This window comes from Piliocolobus tephrosceles, chromosome 10, assembly GCF_002776525.5.
Source record: "Piliocolobus tephrosceles isolate RC106 chromosome 10, ASM277652v3, whole genome shotgun sequence".
In the NCBI taxonomy this organism is placed as follows: domain Eukaryota; kingdom Metazoa; phylum Chordata; class Mammalia; order Primates; family Cercopithecidae; genus Piliocolobus; species Piliocolobus tephrosceles.
The window spans coordinates 117,425,802-117,439,909 of record NC_045443.1 but is presented as its reverse complement, the minus strand read 5'-3'; the positions used below and the strand labels follow the sequence as shown (position 1 = coordinate 117,439,909).

General features: G+C 38.6%; 1 protein-coding gene across 1 annotated transcript in view; it reads left to right on the top strand.

Moving 5' to 3' along the window:
• Positions 1-14,108, top strand: part of CIT (citron rho-interacting serine/threonine kinase) — a 196,755-nt gene that overhangs the window by 131,813 nt on the left and 50,834 nt on the right. Inside the window, exon 24 of the mRNA XM_023204554.2 lies at positions 7,950-8,003. Within this exon, the coding sequence (XP_023060322.1) occupies positions 7,950-8,003 (54 nt within the window). The remainder of the gene's footprint in view (positions 1-7,949; positions 8,004-14,108) is intronic.

The window sequence follows — 14,108 nt, the reverse complement described above, 5'->3', positions numbered from 1 at the left end:
CTATCTATCTATCTATCTATCTATCTATCTATCTATCTATCTATCTAACATAGTTTCATTCTTAGAAGTAATTGCCCTTTGTTGCATTTGGGGATCCTAGTATCTGAACCAAACTGGGAATGTGATCTGACAGTGCCAGGGTCTGTATAGGACCAGTCCAAGTATAGTGGCTTCCAGTATATTTGTGCATCCTAGATTTTCTAGGACTTACACCAAGTTCAGATATTGACTGCACATTTATGTTCCATAGTCTCTATGAGAACACTTGTTAAATGCTGCCACATCATGCCCCCAATATTTGCTTTGGCAAAAAATAACCACAGTATGTCTTTGTGTATACTGTCTTGTTTCACGGTGGACTGAAAACCGTTTGGAAAGATGCAACACAGTAAAACAGAACAAAATAAGAAACAAAAGGCAAAGAGAACATAAGTCTGTAGAAGAAAAAATGGAACTAGGAATGAAGTTGATATATAAGAGTTCATGCCAAGAAGGCCTATGGACTTGCTGGAGTTGGGTGGGTGGAGAGAGAGAGACAGATAACATTTCTTAGCTTCTAAAGGGAGGCACGTACATTTCAACCACTATTATATTTAACGCATTGTATATTAATATCTTCCTCCTGTGTGAATACCCAACCTCTGAAAGGAAAAGAGCCATCAGTAATTTAATCCATATTTATTAAGCCCTTGCTATGGGCCCAAGGCTGTGTCTTTAGCCTTTTCTCCCCAGGGGATTGGTCTGTAATTCCTCAAATCCGTGTATTTCTGAGCAGCTGAGAAGGACACATTTATCTTGCTGCTCCGTTGGAATTGGAAAGGAAGGGTGACTGTGTATCTTATCCTGGCCCTGTTTGGAAGGAAGAGGGCATAAAATAGAGCACGTGTCACTGCTCTTTATCTATGGGGAAATTAGTCCTTTAAATCCTTTCTTGCTGCTGGTTGGAATGTGCTGTGTCTGATGGCTGCTGGAAGCTAAGCACAGCAGCAAGTCACGACTTAATTTAGTTAGATGAGATCACTGCCTCAAAGCATCTTCTTAAAAAAAAAATAAAGAAACAAACCTCCCTTGGTTTAGAAACTAGGGCTGTATTGCTCTTGCAGATGAAGATGCTATGGAAAAAACAGGGCTTCTTCAAATGATGGCAGAAGTGCCTTCCTCCAACAGCTGTTTGCAAACCCATCATACGGAAATCCAAACGCCATTTCCATTTGCTTCCGTTCAGTTTCAAGGCTGTGGGCTTTTCCTTCCCCCTTTTCTTGATTATGTTCCATAAACCTGGTTATTGACAGCATGTGTTTGTTGCCTGAATGGGTTAGTTGAATTTGTTCTGAAAAATGTCTTTTCCAAGAAAAAGAGAAAATGGTTCCCAAATGCCATACTTTTCAGCTTTCTCATTGTTTGAGACCCAAGTTGAGACCATGCACAAGCATCAGTCAGATGGATCTCAAATGATCTCCTAGGAGATTTGTGAATTTCACAGCAGGCTGTTTTTTCAATAAAAGGGAATAGTCAAATGTACTATTATTGTTTAATTTGAAGAGGCAGCCATCTCCTAGCCTGTGAAAGGGAGCAGTTACCTTGTTTGGCCTCCATCCCTGGGCCGAATTAGATGGAGCACAGTTAAATTAAAACTCTCCATTGAAGGGCCTTGGTGGTGCAGCTGGGAGGCCTTTGTTGCCCTTTCTAATGCTTGCCTTTTCTCCACTTTCACTTTACCCATCCTATCAAATTTAAACAGAAACATGCTTTTAAGATACTTCAGTACTTATTGCTGGAAAAGAGACGTTTCCACCTGAACTTGGTATTTAAGACTCCATCTCAAGGGAGAGAATTTGCGTCTGCACACCTCATCGCACACGATGTGTGATGCGGTATAAGCATCACTCTGAAGAGGACCACTAGGCAAGAGGCATGCTGTGTGCTCTGTATACACCAGCCAGGCCTCACGAACACATTTTGTGTTTTCGCTTCTCTGTTCTTTTGCTGATTCTGTCAAGTGACTAATGTTGAATAATCAAGAGTTGAAAGCGAGAGACACTGATGAAAGGAATCCTTCTCCCTGCATAGCGTGATGATGGGATCCCAAAGTCATCCTCTTTGATTTGTTAAAATCATGAGTCAGTGCACGTTCTCATTCTCGTACATAAATATCAAGCCCTCTGTTTAATTAATTAGTAAGCCATCGGCATGATAGCCAAGATGTGAAATCGGGGCATGTAAGGTGACATTCTTGCCTGGTGCCTGTCTTCACTCAGAAAGGGGGAAGGTGCACAGAAGCCGAAGCGTTCTAGAATCCTGACTGTGGATCCCAGAAGGTGGTCAGACATCTACACGCTTGTTTCCTTTCTTCAGTTCTGCAGATACTTCCTCCCTCAAGGCTACATTGTAATTTACTCTTCTTTCTTCTTCTTGTAACTTTCCTGAAAATTAAGGCATAAATACTTCCAAAAGAAGGTATCTCTCTGGTCTTAGGGCCAGACTGGCTGCAGCCTGTCCGTCCACATGTTTGCCACCCAACTCCTAGGTTAGTGGTTCCTAAAGTGGGTCTGTGGATTCCTGGGTTTCCCAAGATCAGATGGGTTTTTTCCTTTTTTTTTTTTTTTTTTTGAGACAGGGTCTCACTCTGTCACCCAGGCTGGAGTGCAGTGGTGCAATGTCAGCACACTGCAGCCTTGACTCCCAGGCTCAAGAGTGGTACTCCTACCTCAGCCTCCGAAGTAGCTGGGAGTATAGGTGCACGCCACATGCCCAGTTAACTTTTGTATATTTTTGTGAAGAAGAGGTTTCACCGTGTTTCCAAGGCTGGTCTTGAACTCCTGGGCTCAAGCAATTTGCCTGCCTTAGTCTCTTAAAGTGCTGGGATTTACAGACATGAGCCATTAAGCCTGGCTGTCAGACTGTTTTCATAACAATACTAAGATGTCATTTGACACTTTTCACTGTGTGAATATTTGCACTGATGGTGCAAAAGCAATGTTAGTGTTATTTTAAGAGAAATAAAAAATAAATATTTGAAAAATATCTCAGTCTTATTTATTTATTTATTTTTTCTGAGATGGAGTCTCCCTCTGTCGCCCAGGCTGGAGTGCAATGCTGTGATCTCGGCTCACTGAAACCTCCACCTCCTGGGTTCAAGCAATTTTTCTGCCTCAGCCTCCTGAGTAGCTGGGATTACAGGCGTGCGCCACTGTTCCAAGCTAATTTTTTAATTTTTAGTAGAAATGGGGTTTCACCATGTTGGTCAGGCTAGTCTCGAACTCCTGATCTCGTGATCCACCTGCTTCAGCCTCCCAAAGTGCTGGGATTACAGGTGTGAGCCACTGTGCCTGGCCATCTCAGTCTTAATTTCTAATGTTGCAAGTGTAGGTGAATACTACATAAACAAGAGCTCTTTGGGATCCTCAGAAATTTTTAAGAGTGTAGGTATTTATTCCCTGTAGCACCTGATATCTAATTAACACTCATACATTTCATTGAGAGCATCCAAAGCTTGTCTTATATGTTTTGCTGTCTTTATGTATATATTCTATTGCATGATCTTTTGCCTTTTTGTGTATTTGTTTTACAACTTATTTCAAAAAAACATAAAACATATGACTTACCATTTTATTACTATGACTAGTTCAGTAGTTAAGTGCTTACTGTATGTCTGGCATCCACAACAGGGTCAGTTCTACATTTTGTATTTATATTTAATAAACAGTAATAAATCAAAAGCCATAATGACTGTAGTTCATTATATTAACCCTCAGAGAGGATTGCTTGACATGATCCAAAGGCCCCATAATGGTTCATTTTAATGGAAATGGATCAGTATTAATGACTGAAATTTCAGACTCCAGTGGGGGAGTTAAATGAGTTTTTAATGGTGCTGTGTCATTTGAAACTTTGCTATTATTAAGAAAGTGGAATAGGGCTTCTGTCCCTGTATATAAGCCAGTGAGCTTTTTTATGGTCACCACTTATGCTTTGAAGGAGCTAACTCCACTCTCAGCTTCCTGTTCCTGTCTTTGAGAGATTTCACACCAAATGGTCATTTAGAGCAGAGATTGGCAAATTACAGGCCAAATTTTAGTCTGTCACCTGTTTTCCGTAAATGAAGTTTTATTAGAACACATTAGAAACAAACATGCCCGTTTGTTTACCTATCGTTTGTGGCTGCTTTTGCTCTAGAAAGATAGAGTTAAGTAATTCTAACCAAGACTGAATGCTCTGGAAATTTTAAGGAAATTTCCTTATCTGGCATTTTAAGGAAAAAATGTGCTGATTCCTGACCAAGAGTCTATTAACATAAGGGCCTGATTCTTCCTCTAGGACGAATCCTTGCCTTTGGTTTTTGGCGATCATGGAATGCACTAAAGGGGGTTGTGTGGTCCTTGGATCTAGGCTGCTGCTTGGTCACAGATGAGATTTTGACATAGTGCAGATAGCCGTAGTCTTACTTTGGATAAGTAGTATTCTTATCTTAACAAAGTAATAAATCTCATTATTGCTGGGCAAAAAGCAGATAGAGTTTTAGAAAAACAATTGAGATCTGTTAAATTAGTCCATAGAATATAGGCTAGTTATTTAGGAAGTCAATTCGAAATAATAACTTTTTATTTATAACTCTGTGATTCTATCTATGCAACTATCTATTTTTTGGTATTTTTTATATTTTTTAATTGATATATCACAGTTGTATATATTTTTGAGATACATATGATATTGATACATGCCTACAATGTGTAATGATCAAATCAGGGTAATTGGGATATCCCTCACCTCAAACATTTATCTTTTCTTTGTATTGGGAACAATACAAAGCTATTTTGGCTATTTTGAGCAACTAATCTATTTTTGGTTTGTTTTATTTTACTGTCTCTCCAGGGCTCTTCATTCATTTGTGTAGATCCAAATTTCCGGTTGCCATTTTCCATCTGCCAGAAGGACTTCCTTTAACATTTCTTATACCACAGGTCTGCTGGTGTCAAATTCCTTCAACTTTTATATGTTTGAAAAAGTTTTTATATTACCTTCATTTTTTAAGAGATATTTTTGCTGGGTATGGAATTCTGTGTGGACAGGTTTTTTTTTTTTTTTTTATTTCAGCACTTTGAAGATATTGCTTTACTGTGTTCTAGCTTTTCACGCCCACTTCTTCTCCCCATCTTGGTGAGAAATCTTTCTCATTTTTGTTTCTCTTAATGTGACATGTATTTTTCTCTGGCTGTGTTTTTTTTTTTCTTTTTTAATGTTTTCTTTTTGTTTTTGGATTTAAACAGTTTCATTATAGTGTGCTTTAGGTTAATTTTCTTCATATTTCTCATGCTTGGGACTTGTTGAGTATTTTGCATCTGTGGGTTTATGGCTTTTGTCAACTTTGGAAAATTTGTGGCCATTATTTCTTCAAATATTTTTTTCTGTCTCCTATACTCTTTCTGGGACTCTAATTACATGTATGCTAGGCTACTTGAAGTTGTCTTACAACTCCCTGATGCTCTGCATTTTTTGAAAATGCCTTTTTCTTTTCTCATTGTGTTTCATTTTGGTTTCTACTTCTTCTACTTCTTTGTTTCTATTTGTCTTCAAGTTCACTAATCTTTTCTTCTAAAGTATCTAATCTGCCATTATAAACTTACAATAGTATTTATAGAAAAATAGACATGTTAGAGAAACATCACGGCTCTAAAATTTTTGACTTGGTTATCTTATAGGCTTTTTTTTTTTTTTTTTTGAGACGTAGTCTCTCCCTGTCACCCAGGCTGGAGTGCAGTGGCGTGATCTCGGCTCACTGTAAGCTCTGCCTCCTGGGTTCACACCATTCTCCTGCCTCAGCCTCCTCAGTAGCTGGGACTACAGGCGCCTGCCACCATGCCCGGCTAATTTTTTGTATTTTTTAGTAGGGACCATCCTGTTAGCCAGGATGGTCTTGATCTCCTCACCTCGTGATCTGCCCGCCTCAGCTTCCCAAAGTGCTGTGATTACAGGCATGAGCCACTGTGCCCGGCCTTTTATAGACCTTCTTATGGAGACTTTTTTTTTTTTTAATTAAATAGAAGAAGCGCTCTTACATCTGCCCTAAACTGGGTTCTGGGTTCTTATTTGGGTTTTCATATGTAAGCAAATGGGACCATATCCACTTTGTCTAACAAGTGAAAAGTCTGTTAGGGCATTGTTGATTCCTCTTTCCTCTGGGCCACACATCTATCAGTAAGTCCTTTTCCTTATGTTTTCAAAGGAGGTCTCAGTTTCATCCACGTTCTCTGTTTTTGTTTTTGTTTTTTTTGCCATCATCCTTCTCCAAGCCACCATCATCTCTCGCTTGAATGGCAGTAACAATACCTTCAGTGGTTTCCCTGCTATGTTCTACCTTTGTTCTGTTTTGATCCTCTTCTCCCTATAGCATCTACAGTGATCTTAAAACAACAGTAAAATCTGTCACTTTCTTTCTTAAAATTTTCCATTGGTTTTCAATTAGTTGAATTTTGAATGAAACCTAAATTCTTTACTGGACCTTCAAGATTCTTGGTTTCTGCCTTGGTCCCTATCATCATCTTAGGCTACTTTTTTTTCTTCATTGCTGTGCTTTTTCAAAAGTTGACTACAGCCCACAGAATACATTTTATTTGCAATCCAATAGAAGGGAATATATTTACTGTATTTCACCGATTCTAAGGTATCTGAAATCATGGTGCATATTACAGTCATATACAGACATAAACATGTCATAGTTTGATAGCACTTTATTTTAATGTTACATAAAATAGTCATAGGTTTTACAATGGAAAGTACCTTAAATTTGATGAGTTATAGTATCTAAAGCAGAAGTTTCCTATAACAGAGCTCATGTTTACTACTCAAGGCACATTCTGATGTTTTCAATTCTATCTTTTTTGTTCTACTTCATTGGCTACAACGAACCAAAAATCCCGACTTGTCATGCTTGCTGTTGGGTTACAGCTTGCAATTTGAAAAACTCTGCTGTAGCCACTCAGTTTTTTTGGTTGTTGTTGTTCATCAAATGCACCAGACCCTTTCCTGCCTCAGGGTCTTTGCAAATGCTGCTCCCTCTGCCGTCTCCTGTCCATTGCATGGCTGGGTCCTCATCATCCTATAGGTTTCAGCTTACATGCCACCTCCTCAGAGAAGCCCTCCTTGACCACCCCATCTAAGTAAGTTTCTACCTACCTTTCTTATTCTTTTTTTTTTTTTTAAACCAGTCCCTATTTGTTTTCTTTATAACGTTTGTCCCAATCTGTAATCATGCACTTACTCATTTCTGATCTTCCCTCACTAGAATGAAGGCACAGGTCGTGGATGCCTATATCCTTCCATGGTGTCAAGCATATAGTATGTGCTAAAAAATAATCCTTGTCAACTGAACAAATGCTGCTGGTTTAAGGCAGCTTTGTCCTGGAGAAAGCCTATATATATTTATTTCAAGGCCGATGTAGAGTTTTCTGAATGTCAGCAGCTTTTAATGAAAAAACAACACACACACAAAGTCCCTTTGTCTTGGCTGTTGTCCTATGTGTGCGTTTCTGTGTGTATGTGTATGTCAGGGAGTAGGCTGGGGAGGAGTTAGTTGGAGGGAAGAGGGAAAATTACTCATCTTTTCAGAATGGGAATAGGACAAGTGAAGGAGAGTAAAACTTCATCCTTTATTGCTTTTTTTTTCCCCTTTTCTCCTAATAATCTCTAGGTGTTAATATAAATGTTAAAAATATTTGTACAGGGTGTGCATGTGTGGTCTAAAGAGTTAATTGTTATTAACACAGCATTGTGTATTCCTGTAACTTATTTCTGGTTTGGGGATGATTTGATTAATTCGTTCTTTGAAACACAGATGCTGGTGCCGCATTCTTGGCTTTCCAGGCAAATTGCTATTCTCTATATTTGACCCGTAGCATGTAGAATTGTATTCTACCCTATGAAAAATTTATAATCAACTTCTTACCTTTTAGGCACATAGAGATGAAATCCAGCGCAAATTTGATGCTCTTCGTAACAGCTGTACTGTGAGTATTAACTAACCAAAGATGATTAAAATAACATGAAACTAACAAAGAAGGAAAAGGGGACATCTCTTTAACATATTGGTGACGAGTTTTGATTCGAACTTGCAGCTTGAAGAAGATAATGCAATCAACCTTATTTGGAGTTTTTGAGCCCTGGATAACCTGTTTTTTGGGGTTCTTCCAGTTTTGAAAAACTGAAACCATTCTTCCTGTTTGGGGGAAGAGGATAGTTGGAAGGGTCAAAATAATTCTCACTTGTGGAAGCACTAATAGGTTTCAGCAGCTGCAATGAAAACCCCAAGGCAGCTCCCCCTCCTACCCCAATGTAGACGGTTTCATGGCTAACCCAGGTCAGAGACTCTCCTGTCACCAAAGTAGTTGTATCTGTGAGACTTCTCCAGATTGCTGCCCCTGCAGAGGAAGAACCAATGAGCTCTTCTCCTGGAGACCTAGAAATTGTAACTTCCTACCAGGCAAAATTTGGCTTTCTAACATGCAAATTCAAAATCTAGGACTCTTTGGGAGATGTTATTTATATTGAGAGAAATAAATGCTATGAGTGGATAAGCATCTTCCATAGGTTATATAATAGAGTAGGGTCGGTGGGAATTCAGTCTATTTTTGATCAGAGTGAAGGACTGAAATAGGCCCCTTTCAGAAGATGGGGATGTTCTCCTTATTCATGTGCCCTCTCTTTTCTTTGGCCTTTTTGTCACTTTATTACCTTCTTAGTCCTCAGTGATCTTGTCCTTGTTTGTATTATTTGCATTTGTGAATTTCCAGAAACACCTTCCAGCCTCCACACACATACATATTTTATTTTCTTGTTATGAGCTCTTTATTTCCTCTTTAGCTACTATAAATGATTTATTAAGTCCTAACGATTTTTTTCTTAATTTAGGTATAAAATATATCTAGTAAAGCACATAAAAATGTAGTAATTTTAAGTATACAGCTCAATAAAAATTTTATACAGATAGACAACTAGGTAACCCCAATGTAGATCAAGGTACAGAACTTTCTCAGCCCCTGAAGGCTCCCTCATGTTCCCTTCCCATCATCATCCTTCACCCAAAGGGTAACCACTATGCTGACCTCTGATACCATAGTTTAGTCTTGCCTGTTCTTGAACGTCATATAAATGGAATCACAGGGGATGTGCTCTTTGGGGCTTAGTTTTTTTTTTTTTTGCTTAAATGGTTTGTGAGGTTCCTCCACGTTGCTGTACCTATCAATAATTTGTTCTTTTTTAAATCACTGTATGGTGTTTCTGGTGTATGAATAGAACTATAGTTTGTTTATCCGTTCTCCTTGTTGGTAGACATTTGGATTGTTTCCATAATGGATCAATTTGTTAGGAAACCCTGTTGCACAAGGCCTCTGGTGGCTGTGAGCACTTACTTCTGGTGAGCATTTCCCAAGAATTACTAGGTAATGATATTTGCCTCTGTTTGACTTTAGTGGGGAACTGACAGACCGGTTTTTTGATCTGCATTTCCTGATATGATGGTGGATCGGGATGGGCCTGCCTTAAAATGTCTGTGGATATCCTCCATCCCTCCTCCCTTCCTTGAGTAGTTGGGGGGTGACATTCTGGTAGTTTTCTGCCCTAGGATTTTAGTTTCTTGTTGTCTTCCTTATTTTAAACAAGAGTTATTTGCTTATATTACATACATGCGCGTGAATGATCACTGAATAAAATGTAGATCATTTTATGACTGTGGACTTTTTTATATTACCATTTTTTCCTTATATAAGCTTGGATTTTTAAAAATGTGTGCATTAGTAATCCTGTTCCATTCATCTGGAGTTCTTTTTTCCTTTTTTAGTCTTTTGGCATAAGAACTTTCTAAAAAACATTGTTTTTACAGTTTTATTGAGGTAGAATTGGTGTACTATAATCTGATGCGTTTTAAAACGTGTATATAACTGAAACAGCAAAACCATCAGAATAATGAATTTTATTATTGTTTTGGATAAGATTATCCAAATTTCATTCTTGAGCGATAAAAACAAAATATTTATTGTATTCATCACCCTCAAAAGTTTCCTTATACCCCTTTGTAATTCATCTTGTCCCCCATTTTAAAAATTGAAAGTTTAGTTTTAGTGGAATACACTAGTATGTAGACTGCATTTGGTTACTTTCTCATGTAACTCTAGTGCTCTCCAAATTTGCGTTTGCTGGAACAGTGACTTCTGATCTTTGCGTCATTTACCTCTGTGTTCTGTGGCGAAGCCTCTGGGGGCCTTCCCAAGTGTGTGTGTGTGAACCTGAGAGAGATGCTCTCCACCCACATTTCAGCCAGAGCAGCTGGGTAACTTAGTAGTCTAAGCCATGGGCTCTGGAATCAGAAAGAGTTCAGATTATAAATTGGCCTCTTAGTAACCTATACTTATTATCCTATGAAGCCCCTCTTTCTTTGTCTGTAAAATGGAGATAACATTGTATACCCTCAGTTCCAATCAGTATCCTCATTTATTGTAGGGTACGTAATTAATTTAATAACTGCTCTTTGGGGGCTGGGTGAGGGAAGAGAGAGAGCTTCTGGTTCCAGTATACCACATATCCACATTTCAGACAGTACAACTTACGGAACACTGAGTCATGGGATTTGGTAGTAGTACCTCCCTCATAAGGTTGCTGCGAGAATTAAATGAGATACGTGCAAACTGCTTGCACAGGGCCTGATCCATAGGAAGTGCTAAACAACATTGGTTACTATTAATATTTTATTCTCCTGGGCTTATAATATAATCTTTTGTTTGGAAAATGGCTCTGCTGCTACTTTAAAAAGTTTGAAAACCACTACTTTAGAACAACATTTAGCCACAATAGTAGGTCTCAATTATACTTTTCCAAGTTCAAGACCGCTTTAAAGACACTTCAGAGGAATGTGTTGGAGGTTCCTTTCTTTTTTGGCATTGCCCAAGATTGTCTCGCTAGGAAATGTCATCTTTGTCATTTAAAAATGAGTTATTATGGGAGTTCCCAAAATTCCCATAATAACTCAATTGATAGGAGCTCTCTTCAGCTTTCAAAAAGCTCATGCACAGTAAGATTTTCAAGCTCAGACCATTTCTATATTTTGAAGACATTTAAAAAGGATTTGATTCAATCTGGCACCTAAAACCCTACCTAAGTCTGTTTTAGAGGGGAGTTGGTGGGCAAACATATGACACAGTTTTAATTATGAATCAATCTGTCAGCTATAAGATTAAAAATAAATAATATGCAAATAGCTGCCTTCAGAAGAGAACCAGGCATTAAAATAGGATTTCAGTCCTGTGTCTTTTTAGCCTGATGCTCATTATCTGACTGGTTTCTTCACCCCTAACGTGCCATTGGACATTTACCTGGTAATTTTCCTCTGCTGGTCTTCCAGTTAGGTGTGAGAGGTCCACGTCTTCTTCTCAGAACTGTGATAGCATTGAAAAACAACAGATCAGATCAGCCCAAACAGAGTTCTTTATTTTTTTTTCTTTTTGACACTGAGAGTAGATCTTTTTTTTTTTTTTTGAGACGGAGTTTCACTCTTGTTGCCCAGGCTGGAGTACAATAGCACGATCTCCGCTCACCACAACTTCTACCTCCCGGGTTCAAGCGATTCTCCTGCCTCAGCCTTCCGGGTAACTGGGATCACAGACATGTGCCACCATGCCTGGCTAATTTTGTATTTTCAGTAGAGATGGGATTTCTCCATGTTGGTCAGACTGGTCTTGAACTCTCAAACTCAGGTGATCCACCCACCTCAGCCTCCCAAAAGTGCTGAGATTACAGGTGTGAGCCACCATGTCCAGCTTAGATCATTTTTTTAAATCTTCCCTTCTTTCTTCGAACTGTACCGAGACCTGTTATCTGTAAAAACAGCATGTAAGAAAGCTCTGCGGGCCCCTGCGTTGTGAAGTTATCTTGCCCATCATTTTTTACTGCTAAGATGGAATCAGCCTTTCAGTTTCTCTTTTTTACCCTCTATCTTTGGGGTTAAAAGGTTAACAGACTCATAGTAAACAAATCATTTGACCTTGGTGGGGAGAGAATATACCCAGGACCAGAAAGTGGACCTACCAATTTTCCTTGCACATTCCCTGGATCAAAATCAAGAAGGGTTATCCTGAATGGTCAATATATTTTACCTCCATCATTTCAGTTTTCAAAGATCTGAATAAAAAAATTGAATAAACACTTCTATCCCTATTTTAGAGAGGCAGTATGGTTTAGGGGGCAAGAATGTAGATTCTTGAGTTTTAGTGTTGGGTTCGAATTCTGGTTTTGTTATTTATTAGCAGTGACCTTGGGCAAGTTACCTAGCATCTCTGTTGCCCCAATTTCCCCATCCATAAAATAGAAATAAAATAATACCTACTTCAAAGGACAGTAGTGAACATTGCCTGTTATTATGCCTTTTTAAAAAAAAATCACAAAAGACCATTAATTTACTGCCTATGTCATAAGTCAGTTTAATATCTGTAAACTCAGTAACATATGTGTGTGTGTGCGTGGGTGTGTCCAACATTTAATATCATGACTCCAGCAACTTGAAACAAGATCACAAGCTAACTGTGTTATGGCTTGGGTAGATAGAATATGTGTATAAAAAGTCCAAATCAATTAAAATGCCTTAAATCTCGGCATGGGTACTTTACAAAAACATGTAACACTTCTCTTGTCAAATGGGCAAAATAGAGATGATGACCAAATATAGAACCAGCAATCACAAACCAGAAATATAATCAGAGGCACGAGAACCCTTGTAGACTGGATGACAACAGGGAAATAGAAAGACCCTTCTTACTCCAATGGGCCCATCTCAATTGAGTGATACCAAATTGCCCTTTTCCAAGTGTTTCTTCTTTAGCATTTTATAATATAATTTTGGGAGAAAAAGAAGAGGTGGCAGAAATGGGCTACCATCACAAATGATAAATTGCATTTTTTTTTCATCAGTCAAAGAAAGCAGGTACCCAAAGTCTTAACTACATCCTTGAATGGCAAGTAAATTATTTTGGCAATGATGTATTTTCATGTGAGTAGACTTTCTGTAGTCTAGTCTGTTTATTCCCCAAGAGGCCTTTTTTTTTTTTTGTTTAGACAGAGTCTTGCTCTGTCACCCAGGCTAGAGTGCAGTGGCACAATCTTGGCTCACTGCAAGCTCTGCCTCCCGGGTCCACGCCAGTCTCCTGCCTCAGCCTCCCGAGTAGCTGGGACTACAGGCGCCTGCCACCACACCCAGCTACTTTTTTGTATTTTTAGTAGAGACGGGGTTTCACTGTGTTAGCCAGGATGGTCTCGATCTCCTGACCTCGTGTTCACTTAATACATTAAGGTCAAATAACATGCAAGAAAATTCAAAAAATTAAGAGTAAAAGCAGATGAGTAAATATAGTGTTCACTCCCATGTCACAGATGGAGAAACCAACCCAACAAAGGTCAGATGGCTTATTTGGGGTTCCAGAATCCATTTTATATCTTCCAAGCCAGCCTGCCTGTCTGTCTTTTCTTTGGGAAAGAGGTAGGGGGAAGCATAGTAGTTAAATGGAGACATTACGAAAAACATCTTAAGGAATATGTTTACTACATACAGGAAGGAGACCAGTTGAACTAGTGGGCATTGTTTATTCATTGTTTCTGGTTTTAGGAGATTTAACATGTCACAGAAGGGGAAAGGCAGGGACCCTACAAGTCATAAGTGTCTGCTAGGAATGGCAAATGTGCAGATTTTCCTTATTTGTCTTCCTTGATAAAGAAGGTATCTGAGCTAAGAACCTGACCAGATAACTTTATAACTTTTATTCCCCTTCTTTTAGCTGACAGTGTACCTCAAAACAGTACATTATGAATTAATGTGGCTTTTGACATTAAAAAGCAAATTACTAGACCATTAGACCATACACTAAAAGGTTATCAGCTCAGTTAACAAAATGAAAAGTTGTATCTCTTCTGAGTACATTTGTGGACAAGTGTACTTAATTGATGTTCTTTAATTCCATGTGCCTGGGGAGTTTTTTTTAAAACTGATAATCAAACAGGGTTAAAATAGGGAATTAGTCATGAAAGCAATGGCAACATTTCATAAACGAAATCGACTCTAGGTTTGAAAATTG